The sequence below is a fragment of the Euprymna scolopes genome, chromosome 37 (assembly GCF_053919585.1).
Source record: "Euprymna scolopes isolate OS-2025 chromosome 37, ASM5391958v1, whole genome shotgun sequence".
Lineage (NCBI taxonomy): Eukaryota > Metazoa > Mollusca > Cephalopoda > Sepiida > Sepiolidae > Euprymna > Euprymna scolopes.
In genome coordinates, this window is record NC_136518.1 from 59,814,237 (window position 1) to 59,832,183 (window position 17,947).

At 34.4% G+C, this 17,947-nt stretch overlaps 1 protein-coding gene across 3 annotated transcripts in view; it reads left to right on the forward strand.

Annotated features, from left to right (window-relative positions):
• The window catches only part of LOC145261207 (cilia- and flagella-associated protein 74-like), a 2,330,915-nt gene that overhangs the window by 19,433 nt on the left and 2,293,535 nt on the right, over positions 1 to 17,947 (forward strand). For all 3 annotated transcript variants that reach the window (XM_080119545.1, XM_080119548.1, XM_080119547.1), the window contains exons 6-8: positions 2,129 to 2,302; positions 4,916 to 5,026; positions 11,240 to 11,339. In XM_080119545.1, the coding sequence (XP_079975671.1) occupies positions 2,129 to 2,302; positions 4,916 to 5,026; positions 11,240 to 11,339 (385 nt within the window). The remainder of the gene's footprint in view (positions 1 to 2,128; positions 2,303 to 4,915; positions 5,027 to 11,239; positions 11,340 to 17,947) is intronic.

Here is a 17,947-nt window from a genome sequence, read left to right on the forward strand (position 1 = left end):
TTGGTGATTACATTGTGCAGTGAATTTTAACTTAAAAAAAAATGTACATGTCATATAAGATCTGCTTTGGTGTAAGAAAAGTATCCTGATACTAAATCTGGCCTTTATTTCTCTAGATTAGGCATCGTTTTTATGTACTATATAATCCATATTTTATTACTGTTGGTTATGAATGAAAAACACAGACTTATCAGTTTAAACAACATTTGCCCCCTTAACCTTCTTGTTTTGAGTGTCATCCTCCCTTTTTATATTCCAACAGTAGTCTACCAATATGCCAGGGTTCCATTTTCCTTTAAAACGTTTCTCTATCACTGAAATATCATAATGGAATCTTTTACCATGTTCATCACTCACATCACTAAGATTCTCTGCAAAATTCTCAAAAGTGAGAATTTTGAGAGAGAGAGAAAAAAAATTGTACTTAATTTGGCAAAAACATGGCCAGAAATGGATTTTCCATGCCATTGTGTACATATAAAAATGGCCACAAAAGTTGTATACTTTTAGTGTTAACAGGGCGTAATAAAAAATGCTAGTATTTATGAATTCTGCATCAGCAATGCATAAAAATCTACGAGGATGAGGTAAAATCTTATTCATGCTGTTTAGTGATGACATCATTGTCTGCATCAACAATGCTTGGCATGCTTTCACTCGCTTACAACCCTGCTTGTGGTCGTGTCGTATCCTGAGATCACAATAGACATGAAAGTTCAGATTTATTAGATGCTTGTTTGAATGGTCCTTTTCTATGGCCGGAGATTTGGCCAATGAGTGTTGTGGATCTCAAGAAGTTTATCATGTTTCACCTATACTGCTTTTGTTGAATTCTGCAGGTCTGCTGGCACCATTTTGTCTCCAATGCACAAATCTGGACAGGATGCAGGATCATCTCTGCCCTAGCCAAGCTCTTTTAAAGAGGAGACTGTTGGTTTGACCACACTGCCCACCACAAAACAGAAGAATTTATACATGGAGCAATAGTTTCAGAATCACTCCAAGATTAGTGATTATGCCTGGGAGGTCAGCTGAAGACATGGTTACACATCATCGAAGTTGATGTTGAACCTAGCTCCAGTCGACAAATCTACGGTGTTTGCTGCTCATTCTGCAACTTTGTTTTTTGTTGCTACAAATGATGAAATAGGACGCCAGGACCTTTTTCATCAAGACCTTATGGTTGACTATGGATTCACTTATCATAGCTGGAGTCCCACTTTCAGAGATATGAAGGTTTACACCATTATTTATCTCTTCTTGTATAAATAGGTTGATGGGCCCTTTTTATCCTGGGTGCTGGCCTGCAAATACAAATTTTTGGTTTTAATCATATTTTTTATGAATTCCTCATTGTCTACAGTTTAAATTTTTTTTTTTTATTATTAATTGAGGGGCTGTCCCCATCTGCAAACCAAAGGATGTGCTGGATGGCTTGACAGTACACCATTTTTTATTTATTTATTTTTTTGTATATAGTGGGCAAAATTGACTTCAAATAATAAGTAGATAACTTGCTACCCATCTCAGAAAGCTGTGACACGAGGTCGGAAGATGGGGATATCCAGCCAGCGCCCCTAAAGGAGGGGCACTCTGGTCTAGAAAAAATTGCAATGTGCATACCCATTGGCATTCCCCAATAGGGGCGCCTCAGGCAACAAGCAATAAAATTGCTCCACCCAAAAGCTGGATGGAAAGGCCTAGGAGCATGGACGTCCAAGTTAATACCCAGGCGGCATACCTCGGTCCAACAGGTACTGAGCCAGTTCTTGGCCCCACATCTATCGGGCTGATTGCCAATAATGGATTCTTGATTGCTACCTAAGTCTTCAAGCAAACAAAGCAGCAAGGAGATTCATCCTCATCGATATAATAGGAATATTTCAAATGATAAGTATCCTGATGTCAGAGTCTCTGACAAACTCCTATACAGAGAGATTGAAGACATCTAAGGATGGTTTCTAGTAGGCATTCAAGTTCTCTCCAATAGGCATTCAAGTTCTCAACTTTATCCTGTCAAATTGTTCAACAAGATTCTACATAGCATTTGTTCTCACAATTGTTTGTAATAGCAAACTTTAATTCTTTGATAGTAAGTGTTGATGCCAATATCATCTCTCTTTTTCAGATATTCTTATATCTCTGCTGACTTAGAAAAGGGCAAATTCCAAGTTGCTGAAGAATCTCTTGAGAAAAAAGAAAAGCAATTGTCACAGGAACTAGCGGAACTTTCCAGATTGCGCCGCTATAAAGAAGAACTCAAGGCATGGCGGGCAAAGAAAAGCGAAGAAACAAAAATAAAGTAAGAACAGTAATTCAATATTATTTGGATTATGCGGACGTCTGTTCTCATCTTGAGTGTTATTGGGTAACTTACAACTGAATTTTATAAAGTACCTTATCCATTACGTTTGCACTTTTGGGGGGTCGAAAGTTCAATCCTCAGCATGGGTGGCTGTAAAAATACAATTGTGAATTACTTTTTTTTTTTTTTTTTTTTTTTATTGTATCAAGTCCCCACTTATCAAGGTCCAAAGGCCACTCGAGGATAAGGGTTAATGAATGTAAGATGGTAGTGTAGTAATCGTTAATGGTGTGAATTGGGTAGAATTTGATTATTTATGGGACGGCTCTACAAAAACTTGTTTACATTAGATTTTAAGTCTATGATGTTGTACTCAACCGGGAAGCAGGACAGTGGAACAGTATTCCACAGGCAGGCACTTCTGGAGAAAAAAGCTTTGTTCATAGAATCTGTGTTTAGATTTAGGTACAGATAGAGAGTGGGTGAAATTGCTTATTGTGGTTGTAGCTAGTCGAGTGTTTTTAAGAACTTCTACCCAATCATGGCTAATAGAACGAGAGTATGTCACCCTGTGGATAAAAGAAAGGAGGCGCTTGTGCATTACTGTTTTTCGGACAATTTTTTTGCTTTCATTTTTGAAGAACTCTTTTTAGGGGGAGACAATTCAAGAAGACCCAATCTGAAAATTTCAAAGTTTTACATAACTTTTAGTTAAAAACAAAATACTAAAATAATACAATAACACAAAATAAAGCATTAATTATCTGAACATCTATTGAATTAAAATAAAATTTAGAAAAATTTGCCTTCTCCAAAAAATTCAGTCGCATGCATTCCAATAATAAAAACTATTTATAAATTTTTAGTCATAGATTTTTCATATAATGAGAACTTTCATTCATTTCAAAATTTTCTTAATTTCATTTTAATGCAATAAATATTCAGTAATTAATATTTTATTTTGTGTTATCGTATTACTTTTAATGTATTTGTTTTGGTTTTAACTAAAAGTTAAGCAAAATTTTGACATTTTTTTTGGATAAGGTTTGTTTTGAATTGTCTCCCCCTCAAAGGAGTTCTTCAAAAAATGAAATAAATAAAAAAAATGTTCAGAAAACAGTAATGCACATGTGCCAGAAAGAATTACATTAAAAATTCTGTACAGATTCCTGAGGTCAATGGAAAGATTCCAGAATTTGACAAGATACTCCTGAAGAAGGTTGGAGGTTACATCGGCCGAAACGTTGTTAAAATCACACTCAAGATGAGAACAGTAGTCTGAAGAATCAAAATAATACAAATAACCAATCATCATCTCAAAAATGTAGAAACACAAAATTTTTCTGTCTGTTTTTTTTACAGGAATGCATATAGTTGCACCAAATGCTGACTCTAATGTTTCCTCTGCAAATAACTCTGCAGTTTTTCAAAATATATGGTTTCATTACAAATTGTTTGCATTTTTTATATGGGTACTATACTGCAGAAGCTCCTGATTTAAAATTCATGCAACTCAAAAAAAATAAATATTTCAAAGTGCAGTTAGTCATTAGGCAACACTTGCTTTACTTAATGTTAACTAATACTAAACAAAAATAGAGATAATACATGGGAGGAACCTACTTTGCTTTTTGGCTGGGATCAAAGTGTAGTATTGGTCCTCAGCAGTCCAGCGACCTCATCTCCTCCCCATTTGTTTTTTAAGGAGGTGATAATGCCTGGTTAAAAACTACTTGATTACTTGGTCTTTTGGTTTAGATCAAAGTGTAGTATCTCTTCTGATACTACGTTTCACTTTTTTTGTTCTCAGTTAGTGGAGAAGTTCTTTATGACTGAGAATTATTTTTGTTCCTATCCAGAGTGCCCTTTATTGGGGAGCTGGATTTCCTCTGCATTAAAAACCGAACTTGTGTATAACTCTGCCCTCGTGGGGCGGCAAGTAAACAAACAACAAAAAAGTACAGAATAGTTAAAACATACACTCCCCTCCCCTCCCCATATTAAAAAAGGCTTTCGAAATAATAATGTTATTATTTCAGTACGGTCCGTATTCCGTATGTCAGTTTCTTATTTAATAAATTGTAAGGTGAAAGTACAGAATAGTTTAAAAATACCTTCTGCTCTCCATATTAAGAATGGCTTTCTAAATAATAATGTTATTATTTCAGCACTGTTCGTATTCCGTATGTCATTTTACACCTTCTCCATCTTAAAAATATGTATGAAATAAAGTAAACATAAGATTGTTAAAAAAAAGAAGATATATAGGTTTGTCTTCGTATTTACAAATTCCAAACTGCGAGTAAAATATCTAGCTTGAAGGAATGAAGCGAATTTGCACATGTGCATGAACGCAGAAATATCAGCTAGTGGTAAAATGAACATTTTACATGTAAACTTTACGATATTTGTATGCGATATACATGTATGTAAACAAAAATGTTACTCGCTATAAACACTCCTTGGTGCATGAATATTATTTCATGTGAATTTCAGTGTTATGTGACCAGTAGTTTAAGAGTTTACCTGTTAGATATTTACACACACATACATTTACTGTTTTATTTATGTAGATTAAATGTCTTTTCTTTTTTTTTTTTTCTGTTTCAGTCAACACATTGAGCAAAGCAAGAAGAAGGAACTTCAGAAGAAAATCAAATCTGCTGAAAGACAAAGAGTGAAATCCAAAATTGCACCGTTTCTCAAGGCAACATTTGAGACGTAAGTATTAGTAACTAGACTCTTCTCAACCATTAGGCTGGACATTCAACAATATTTGACATAAGCAGAACTATCCACTGTCGCTCAAGAAAAAATTGTAAAATATTTCTATTAAAACTTTTATCTCTTTACTTCTCTCTGTCCATCTCTCTACAGCCTAGAATCAAAAATAAAAAACAAAAAGCCTTGAAGGGAAGAAGGGAGGAGATCGCACTGAACCGAATAAGAATCGGACACACAAAACCATTCTTACTTAATCGAAGCAGAGGAAGCTCCATACAGCACACTCTGCAACCAACAAATAACCATAAAAAATCTACTGATGGTGTATAGAAGATATAAACACATCCAGAAGATATATTTAGGAACAGAAAGTATTAGAAAAGTATTCCAGGAAGTGGAGCCTCAGCAGATTTTAAAATATCTAAAAGAAACAAATTTATTTAAACTCCTATAAAATAATCTAGTAACATTCTATTCTAAAAAAAACAAACTTTTTACATTTAAAACAAACTTTTTACATTTGAAACAAACTTTTTACATTTGAAACAAACTTTTTACATTTGAAAACAAACTTTTTACATTTGAAACAAACATTTTACATTTGAAAACAAACTTTTTACATTTGAAACAAACTTTTTACATTTGAAACAAACATTTTACATTTGAAACAAACTTTTTACATTTGAAACAAACTTTTTACATTTGAAACAAACTTTTCGGAAAATTTAAAGCATTTTGCTTCTGAAATTAAACTTTTAAAAAAAATCAAAAACTTCCTATGTCAATAAAACTTTTCTTGGCATTAAATGACCCCTAGAGGTTGAAATGCCATCAAGCAAACACACTCACTCACTCACATTTATGTTCAGGATTTTCATTCAAGTAAAAATAAGTTAAAACAAAATTAATAGCACAGGCATTCAAACCTGGAACAAATTTGCGGCTATAATTTGTATTCTTGGTTTGCCATTTGATAAATGGAGAGGACGTTGTTCACCAAGGTAGACAAAAGAGAGCTGAGTTGGGGTTGTAATAAAGGTATGGCATATGACGGGAGCAAAAGGACTGAATATATTTTGCTTTGCAGGCACTTTGGGGAGTGGTTATGAGTTTTATGGCAGAGGGAGCCATGATTAATCATACACTACCTGTAAGCTCTCTGTTCAAACTTCTCAGTTTCACATCCACAGGCAACATGAATTGGAACAAACACATTGAGGTCATTGCCAAGGCTGCTGCAAAAAAGGTGAACTCTTCCTACTATGCTAGAAGGTTACTTACACTTGTATCTCTACAAATCTACTATTTTGGTTGTTGGGCACTTTGGGGACTGGTTATGAGTTTTATGGCAAAATCAAAACATAGATTCCATGAACAAAGCTTCTTTCTTAGAAGTGCACGCCTGTGGAACTCTCTTCCGTTTGCCTGTTTCCCACCTGACTACAATTTTGATGTTTTCAAGTCCAACATAAACAAATTCTTGATGAACCGCCCCCCCCTTAAGTAAGACACTTTATCAAATCTCCAATACTAACGATTACTACGATACAATCCCATTGCTTAATGTACATGTAATAACCCTTATCTCCGAGTAGCTTCTGGGCCTTGATAAGTGGTGACTACCATGTAAAAAAAAAAAATTAAAATGTTTTGGTTTTGATTATATATATATATATAATGTATATTTTGGCCGCATAATATATTCAAGTTAATTTTTAGCAGCAAGTATATTCAAGCACGTCTGGTTGAACACGACAGTTATTCTTTTTTCCGATTTTTTGTATATCTTTTTAATTCGCCGAGTGGTCTTTTTTATTTCAGCTAGTATGTTGTATAATATGGTTCCCAAAATCAGATCTCATTGAATACCGGGACAAATATACTAACTGTATTCAATAACTAACAAGAAACTAAATAAATAAAATATAAAATAAGAAAATTAAAAATAGAAATAACTCGCCCCTACCCACCTGCACCCACCTTTATAACCTTTTTAACCAATAAAAAAGAAATAACTATAAATAAACCAAGCCTCAAATAAAAAGAAAACGGCAACAACAATCGCTCCTGACGACGATCGGATGACCCGATAGAAAGCGCTTGAGACGAATATGGCTGAACAACAACCTTTGGGTGTCATTATATACAGAATGCCAGCTGAAATAAAAAAAGAATGCCCGGTGAATTGAAAAGATATCCAAAAAAATCCAAAAAAGAATAACTCTGTCGTGTTCGACCAGATGTACTTATATATATATATATATATATATATATATATATATATATCCAAGAGAAAGAAAATTAACATTTGACTAGGGACAGACTTCTGTTAGGACTACTGCACTCCCCGGAAAAAAACAAAAAAACAATTTGCATTATTTCAGCTGTTTTATAAACTTTCCAATCGGATTTTTGAAAACTTTCCAATCGGATTATATGCATCGTCACGCTGGACTTATTTTGGAATACATTCTATCTAAAGAACTATTTTGCATTTTGGATCAACTCTCAAGGAGTTTCATTCAAGCTGAAATATTATGCGCGGTTTGTTTTTATATTAGTTTTTTTACATATCCAATATTTTTTCTTTTTTTTTTTGGCAATTTATAACTACAACAAATTGCGGTTTCACTTAATGCCTTAACTAGAAAATTCTAGCATTGCTGCAAATATAATTTGCTGATTTCTTTATGTCCTCTGATGAAAAGAATAATAAGAATAGCATTCTTTGAAACTCCACGGAATAAGGACTTTTTAAATTGTTTTTTGGAGCATTCAGTCGAACAATAAATTTTGATTGTAAAGTTCAACTTACAGTTTTAATTTTCTTTCTCTTATAATAAGCTCTACTCTCTATTGCGTATTGAGCTTTTTTTTATTTGGTTGGGATTAAATTTTCTATATATAAATACTGTTATTTATATTAGTTTGAAGGTTACCATTGTGTATATCAGGTAAACACTACATCCCTTTGTTTTCATTGATATATATATATATATATATATAATATCCAATATTATAGAATTGGCTATGTAATAATAAATACGAAATCTGCTGAAATTAAAATGTATTTTTGAACAGCAAAATCGGGCTGCTAGTTAGAAATAATTTCATTAGTTAAAGCAAAACTATTATTGGCTAAATGTCCTTCCTGATACTTACCCAGTGAGGTTATGGAGACCAGTTATTTCATCGATATGCTATCTCTAAGTGATTGTCAACCAAGGTTAAAAAACTCTTCACCTGCGTCATCGTCATCGTATATATTAAGGAATTTGAAAATCCATTAAGAAACCAAATAACGTGATGCGGGATTTTTTTCAAATAAATGATCTGTTTATTTACTTTTTGTTAAATCAAAAATTTTGACTTAGTAAACATTCCTCAGAGTGATAAATTTGTTTTTCTTAATGATTTTCAAATGTCCTACTACAAGGTACCTTCAATATGTTTTCTGACTGTTTTGTACAGGCAATATTTTTTTTTTTTTTGCAAAGGGATCACCATATATCAAGGCCCGGATGCCACCTGAGGATAAGGGTTAATATGTGTATTATAGGCATCGGTTTTTGAGTGGCATAAGGGATTCAAGGCAAGGAGACTGTGAGGGAGGTTGGGAGGTGTGTCTCCCACACCTTTCATCTTTCCTCACAGACTTCTTGTCTTGTAAGTAAGGAAGTCAGAACATTAAAGTTGATTGGACAAATGAAGAATTTCATGGATAAAGACTGTCGTATGTCTAAAGAGACAATAAGTGAACAGTTTGATGTCAGTGTGGGAACTGTACACATAATTATTTGTGAAGAACTGAAGATGTGGAAGATTTGCACGAATGCACCAGTCTACAATTCTATCCTTGTCATAGACTATTTGACAAAGATGGGCATCAATTCACTTCCTCACCCTACCTATAGTTCAGACCTTGCTCCCTATCACTTTTGGTTACTCCCTAAGCTCAAAGAAAACCTTAGAGGCTGTCATTATGAGACAATTGAGGAAATGAAAGAGGTTGTGACGAAGGTCATTAACACGCTCACACAAGAGGACCTCCAAGGGGCCTTCTAGTAGTAATCATTAGTAGTGGAAATTTGGTAATTTGGATTACTTAAGGGGATGGCTCATCAAGAAATTGTTCATGTTGGACTTAAAGACGACCATATTATAGTCGGTTGGAAAGCAGGAAACGGAAGTGAGTTCCACAGACATGCAGTTCTAAAAAGAATCTTTGTTCGTGGAATCTACATTTAGGTTTAGGCACAGATAAAGACGGGGGAGAAATTATTGAGAGTGGCTTAAGCTAGACGAGCGTTTTTGTGAAAGTTTCGCAAGGGAGGAACAATAGATTGAAGCTCAGATGAGCACTTACCATGAAAATAACAATAAACAAAGACAGGTTCGCAACGTCTCTTCTGTGGGGAAAGAGGTTGCAGGGAAGAGAAAAGGGCATCCTCTACTAGGCTACAAAATCTATTTTGAACTGTGTCAAGGCAGGTTAAGGTGCTTCTAACAGCTCCTGCCCAGATGTGACAGTACTCCATCCTAGGACGTACTTGGCACTTATATAGGTGTCCTTTCTGCAGCAAGCTCTCCACTCCAGAAATTTTTGCTGGTTCAGTCACGCTTTTCATTATCATCCAGATGATTTCATCCATAAAGCAATTGAATTCCCTCATTGTTTAAAGAAAAATGACACAGAGATCAGCTGAAAACCTGGCTCAGAATGGTGGTACAGGGTACCAAACTGATTCTGAGCCTTCACCTCTATAGGATTCACCGTTGGAATTGGGTGGCTCACTCTTACTGCGGTGGACTGTTGCGCCTGGTCAACATTTGTTCAGGATGCAGTAAATTCTCTGGATGGAGTCGGCCTGACCATTCCAGGGTGAATGTCAAGACTATAACAAGTACAATAATAGGTTTATTCGAGTGGTCAGTTTGTTACACATCAAGTCTTTATGATCTGAATCATGATGTAGGTGATTAAAAAAGTATTTATTAATTTTAGTTAATTTAAAAGGTAATGATACTATGATTATTTTCAAACTGGAAAAATTATGAAGTTCATGAGTTAAATTACCACTGAGAAGTTTTGCATTTCAGAAACTTGCCTTGATTATTATCCATAGTGCTTGGAAAAAGTGTGTTTATGACAAACAAACAAAATCCTCCATTCACTGAGACAGATGATAGCATACTGAATGTAAGTTGCAATTTGGAGGTATCTAGCATCTACCTAGATACTGAATTAATAACTAACAAGGTTTGATTGAATTAATTCCCAGTTTATTTATGCCATTATATTCATGTTATATACTGGTGGTATGAAGATGACGTAAATTCTGTATTGTTGTTGTTGTTCATCTTAGGAAGAGTCTTAGTGTTTCATCTAGAGACAAGGTACATTCTACTACATGAGCACCAAATTGAGTGTTTGTTACGTTGTCGTATCATAAAGGATTGAGTGTTTGGTTATCTTATCAGAGTTAATGTCGTTGTGTGTGTGCCATTTTATACCTTCTGCCATTTTATTGGTCCATCTGGAACATCTCGTCTGGGAGGGAGACTGGTAGCTGTTTTGGGGGACGAAGATTTATTTCACTCCAACACAAGAAATTGGTTCTATAGATTTTTATTCACCTTCCAGATCGATTGCAGAAGAATGGAAAGTGAATTTGGTCCGTGTGGTTTCTTCTTCTAGGTCTTATTTCTACCACGTCAGTGTTCACCCCCCCCCGAAGGGGAGGGGACAACGGTGAAGCTGTCCGCTCTCTTCCAAGTCCCAACCAAATCTCCCCGATTCAACTAACCTGATCACATGACTCACACGCAATCCGATCAGCTGATCTTGACTTCCGGTCAACGTGTCTACACTATAACTCACACTCCCCCCCTCTCTCTCTCTCGATCCATTGTATAACATTCATTCATATACGACTAAACGAATTAGTTCAACCAAGTCATAAAGGGTTAGGTTAAAATAGAATTCTTTGTCTGGCAGTTATACTCCAGTTTAAAAAGCATTTCTATTGCGAATATTTTAGAGTAAATGGCAGCAAGTCCAAAAATATCTTTTCCTGTTTAAATATTATGTGTCTTTTAATTTTGTAATATTTCTTTTTTATTATTTTTTTGACAAATTTAAGAATTTTCTTTAGACATTTGTTTTTTTTTTTTTTTTCTTTCTCATATTTTTGTCTTTTATTTCCGTAGAATGGAAGGACGGAAAAATGAGGAAATGATGCAAGCAGATGAAATGGCGCAAAGGATGAAAAAGATTCTTGCACTTAAAGAAGTCATGGAAACTAAAAAGGTGAGCAGAATAAAGATTTTAAGAATTCACCTGCTTCTTTAGACATTATTTACACTTTTATGTAAGTAAAAAAAAAAAGTATATATACAGGGGGTGTTCCACATGCAATATCTCTTCTTTTTTTATTCTGCCTGATGGGATCATCAAAGATTGAAAATTGCATTGTTATAATGAATGTACTTACACATTCATAATTTTAAAATTTCATGCCTTTGTTGCAAATATTGCCGGTTTGAGACTCTAAGAAAACAAACCTGATCATAGACAATCATCAGAAGCAGAAGTGTGTCATTGAATTCCTGGCAAATGTGCATTGAGAATGGTGGTGACTATGTAGAAAAATAAATTCTGGGGCACAAAAGGTCGCTTGTTTTAATGGTATCACTCCCATCTCCATAGCTCTTCAATTTTTTTAGTAAAAAAAAAAAAAAAAAATAGGAAGCTTTACTTTTGGAATGACCCTTGTATGACAAAATGATCTCTAGATGCCTATGTACAGCCATCGTACATTGAGAATAGTGGTAACTATGTAAAAAAAAAAAAAAAAATTAATCATGGAGCACAAAATGTTGCTCATTTTGATGATACCACTCCCGTCTTCATAGCTTGTTAACTTTTTTATATAAAAAGAAAGGAATTTACTTTTGGAACTACCTTCGTGTATATATATACAGGGTGACCCCCCCCCAAAAAACAAAAGCTAAATGGAGGCGATCTAGGACATATGCTGTAGAACGGAGAAAAAAAGGCCAAAGACCCTAGTGTTTTGATGTGATGTTTTGAATATAATAAACTAAGTTTTGACCAAAGTTTCATTTTATTCGGACAAAACACTAAGAAACGGGGCCTAATTAGAGTTGGGGTCCGTTTTTGTGGGTCACCCTGTATTAGCGATGGGACGATTCCAAAATTGTTCCTGATTCCGATACAATAACCGATTCGATACTAAATTCCTGATTCCAATTCTTTATAAATTTCTAAATATTTAACTTTACAGTTGGTATTTTTACATCCGAATACTGTAAAAACAGAGGCTAAATGTGCAGATATTTTCCTAAATGTAAAAATACATTTGTGGAGGATGATCTATTGATTTTAGTTTTACTGGTAGTTAAAATTCAATAAGTGTGTATTATTTTATCATTATCAACAGCAATGGACGATTTTCTTTAAACAAAATCAAATAAATAAAAAATGAACAAAAGAATCGTTTTGGCATCGGAAAATAGGCACAAATTTTTCGGATTCTGATACCGATTCCAATACACCCAAATGTTCTAATTTTTCTGATTCCCAATTCTGATTAATTGTCCCAACACTAATATATATATATATAATTTTAAAATGAAATACATTTGACAGCCGGATTACAATGCAATATTATGAAAATAAACAAATATTTACTTGTTTAAAATTTATATATGTCGGAGTTATACTCCGTCAGAATTTTATATTTTGTCTTTTTTTCCTTGCCATGATGTTAATTGAATTCAAATCACGTTGCCAAACACATTCTTCTGGCATTTCAAAAAAAATAACCGCAGATAGCAGCACGCGAACTCTTCATTAACTTTTTTTCTTTCTATTTAACATCATGGCGAGGAAAAAAAAAAATATATAAAATTCTGACGCAGGAGTATAACTCCAAAATATTATGACAATAAACAAGTAAGTACTTGTTTATTGTCATAATATTGCATTGTAATTCGGCTTTCAAATGTATTTCATTTTAAAATTCAAATTCAATAAACGCTTTTAACACGGAAAACATTACCCTGACTATATATATATATATATATATATATATATATATATATATATATATGTCAAACCAGAGGAAAGATAGCATAATATTGGAAAAGTGCTCAATTGAGAATGAACTAGAAAGCCGAATTGGCCTTGCCTATGGAGCTTTCGGTAAGCTGACGAAGCACGTCTTCAAAAATAAGCATCTATCAATAAAAACTAAACTCATGGTATACCACGCGATTCTTGTTCCTACGCTTTTGTATGGGTGTGAGACCTGGACTATGTACCAAAGTGATCTCATTAAACTCGAAAAATTCAACCAAAAAACACTTCAAGGTATACTGAACGTCAAATGGTATGACTATGTAACCATCACAAGCGTTCTTGAGAGAGCAAACAGCTGCAGTATTGAGGCCACCACTATGAGGCATAGATTCCGTCAGTTGGGGCACATCCTCAGAATGGATGAAAACAGGCTCCCCCGACAAACCCTGTACTCTGGGCTAGCCACAGGAAAAAGACCTATCAGCCGCCCTCGACAGCGATACAAGGACCAACTCAAATCCACCCTAAAAAACACTGGATCTTCACATCTGGAAAACAACAGCTCAGGATCGGTGCCTGTGGTGCCAATCCATCATACACGGTACCAAAGGATACGAAGCAGAAAGAAGAAGACTGGTGGGGATCAAGAGATAGGCAAGAAAAAATCATGCTGAACAACTCCGCCCTCTGCCAAGAATTGCTTGCCTTCTCTGCCCACACAAATTCCACGCTCAGATTGGTCTGAGAAGCCATCTGCGATCCAAACACTGAGCGAAGAGGAAACTGAAACTCTCGGATACGAGAAATCGGCTGACAATATATATATATATATATATATATAATCTATAGCAATAAATAGTGATAAGTAATAAGATTGTACTTCTAAATGCAAAAATAGGTTTAAGACTTCCAAAATTCATCCTAGAATTTGTTACAAAGACCCCAGGCATAGTGCGTGAAGTATTGGTAAAATTCAGATGTAAGTTACACTCTTCTGGAGGTTGAAGGTTCAATCCTCATTGCTGGTGACACTCAAAATACATTTATGAATTACTTAGCTGGCTGATGGAATGAGAGCATGCTATCACCGTGGATTTAATAAAGGTTTCTGTTTGAAATTCCCGAAAGATTCCAGAGTTCAACAAGATACACCTGAAGGTTGGAGGTTACATCGACCGAAAATAACATTCAAGATGAAGAATCTAAATAAAACAATTAATCAATCCTCATTCAGAATTTGCGAAACATAATATGAAATCTGTACGAAAATGGAAAAGTTTTGAAAAACTATACCAAAAACTGGCAAAAATGACTAACCACCTCACATTCTTATGCAGGCTTAACCTTGAAACCAGTCAGTTCCAGAATAAAATAAAAAAAAATCACAAGATGAATAGGGTGTGAGTTCGTTTGTGATAGAATCCACAAACATCAACTACAGACTACCTCACTACCTTCTTGGAAAAATATTCCACTGTCTTATGACAAAACATACATTCACTAATACTCGGATATATTAACCCTGCGTTAGTCACCTGGCGGTTCCAAACATGGTTAGTCTCATGAGTGTTTATACACCCCAATACAAAAGTGTTTATAATATTATTTTTTTGTAAAATATACTTATTTGGTTGAGGATATATCTACAGTTCCTGTTGAACAGTTTGAATCACTTGTAGCTTGTTGATATTAATATAAACTAATACAATAAAATAAATTATGAAACTAAGGACAAGATATTACATGAGCTATATTCTATATTATATGAAAGAGTAATAAATTGTAAATAAAATAATCCCATCAAAGCTTATAAAGAAAATATGAAAACATTAATTCCATATTAAATATTACAGAGTAGCTTAAGGATACATAATATCCACAAACTTTCAATCCCACTGGAAAAATATAGAAATATATAAATCATAAATATGATATACTAGCATGGGTGCCCGGTGTTGCCCGGTGTATATTGAGCAAAAAAAAAATTTTTTTTTAAAAGTGGTCAATTTTTTTTAACTTTGACCCCTTAAAACTTATTGTTTTGGGCTCAAATAAAGTTATTAAGTTAGATCCATGTCCAACGAACCTATATCTAAGATTTCAAGTGTATAGACCCAAAATTGTCGGAGGAGTTTGGTAGAGTTGTCAAAAGTCAAATTGTTGAACTTTGACCCCTTAATCGCCAAATTTCTGGCCACATTTACCCAAATCTCAGTACCCTGTATATCAAATTTCGAGTCTGTAGACTAAAGATTGACAGAGTTATTGCGTAAGGAAATGTACACACACACGTTCACTTTTATAGATATATAGATAAATAAAATGATAGTTAAACGCAAAGCATGATGAAATGAGTTATTCAAAAGCTTCAAAGCCTAATTTCACAAAGGAAGAAGTATTGACTATATCAATTCACTACGGAGTGATGTTGATATAATAAAAGGCAATGTTACAGTGCTAATGAATAGAGCAGAATATTTCAATAAATGAGTAGATCTAATAGGATCTGGTGGTTGCTGTAAAGTAAATAAGAATCTGACTTTGAAGATGATGTAGACCTAGGCTGGGACCACAAAAAGACAAGTATGAACACGGTATAAGGTTAAAGATATAATGAAAAAGGAACAAGATACAAAGAAAAGTTGGTGTGACAACAGTCATGGAAACAAGTGTCAAGGGTGGCCGGGTGCAATGCTCAAAACTTGAAACTCAACTGATAGGACACAGAAAGGCGACATATACTTGTATTCGACCGTGTTTTAATTTGCAAATGTGAAATTTGAGCATATGTCGCTATCTATTAGCACTGTAACATTGCCTTTTATTACATCATCATCATCATCATCACTCTGTAGTGAATTGAGATAGCCAATACTTCTTCCTTTGAGAGATTAAACTTTGAAGGTTTTAAGTAGCTCATTTCCTCATGCTTTGGGTCCTGGATATGACCTTAAACTATATCCGATTGTGAGGCCCCAGCTTGCGGGCTTTGGGGAGTGTGGAGTCATCCTTTAATTGCCATTGCTCCCAGGTCCACTCTGACCTGGAGTGGTAGTACCTGTTAGGGTCCCAACTATGGGTTAAATAGAAACCAACTTGAAAACAACAAATATATTCTATTAAAAAGTTTTCTTCAAAATCTTTGGATTCAGCATTAAATAACCTGAAAAGTGTTGATATGCCGTAAAACAAAAACAACCAACAACCAACCTTATGCTTTGGGTTTAACTGTCATATCTAAGTATGGAATCCATTTTATGGTTGTGACCAAGTTGAGCCATATGTTCAGAGGGAGTTAGCCGATATTTAATTTTGCTCTTATTGGTGAATGCTTGACATGGATTTTTTTCTTTTTTTTATATATTTCCTTAGATTTCAGATTTTTAAATGTCTTTATTTAGCAATTTTTTAACCCTGTGTTCGATTGTGTTTTAATTGGCACATGTCAAATCTGAGCATGTAAAAAGTCTGTATTTCTTTGATTGGAAGGAGGATTTTTTTGGGGGGGTCACTTGGAGTCATTTTGTACATACTTTATGTGTCAGTGGGAAAACGAACAATGGATTTTTTTTTTTTTTTGGAACGGTTAACTCGCGTATCAGAGGGAGACAAGAACCACCGTTTTTGTTTTTTTAAGACGAATATAAAATCAAAGAAAGATGAAGAGTTTTGTTCCCATGTTTAAAATCTTTTTATGTATAGAAATGAGAAAGGACATCTCCACTTCCTTTAGCTGTGAGTTTTGAGTGCTGCACACGTCACTCTTGGCCGCTTGTTTCCATGATCGTTGTCACACTAGGCTACTTGTCAGTCAAATATCAGTAGAGTATCCAATATCCATGAGATTACTTGGCTTTCTCGATTAATATAGGATTTAGAAGAGTCCATCAATGTGTTGCTAACGATCTCATAACAGAAAACAGAAAGGAAGTTATCATAGATACTCTGTAATAACAAGGACCTAATACCACCTGCAAAATACTGGTCAGATATATTTTCAGTTCTCTGTACCTCTCTCTTCCCTGACCAAACATTTATCACTGCAACGTTTGCCATTTATATTGTTGCAATATTTTTGATGTAAGGAGAATATGATCACTGAAAGTTGGAAGGTTCTACTTATAGACACTGGCGATAGGAACTAACGAATCAAATTGAGCCATGTTCTGCTAGCAGCCAATCAGAGACCAGAATTGCTCCATAAAAATATTGCATCTTTTATCATTCCAGCACATAATTTTTTTATGTCAACACAAGAAGGATCTTTTGCCTTTTACTTGCAAAATTATAAAGTCCAGGACCTGTACAGAACAGCTACCCACTAGAAATTCTTCATTTCCAGAACTTGTACAGAATAGCTACCCATCGAAAAATCTTCTGAAATTAAATATGGCTTTTAGTTCAAGATATATGTTGTGCAGCGTATGTTTACAGGATAGCCTAAAAATCTAGAAAGAGATACAAACAGAAAAGTCCAAAACAATAATTTGATGGGATACAATTTCTCAGTAAATAGTTTTTTTTTTGTTTTTTTTAACTTGAATTTCTTGTTTTCTCTTTCAAATACAACGTTTAACTGATAAAAGGAATCCATTACTATAGTTACTCCACTCGCCACTAAATTCGTTCTGTCCTTGACAATTTTCTTTTGTTTTATCAATGTCTGAAATCGAATATCTTGCCATTTAATGAAATTATCAAATTAATCCAAGTTGCATTGCTTGTTTGTCAAACACATTGTAAACCGATGATTCGAGGCTCAAAATCTAATCAAGCCAAAGTTGCTCACAGACAGTACATGTAGACACATGAAT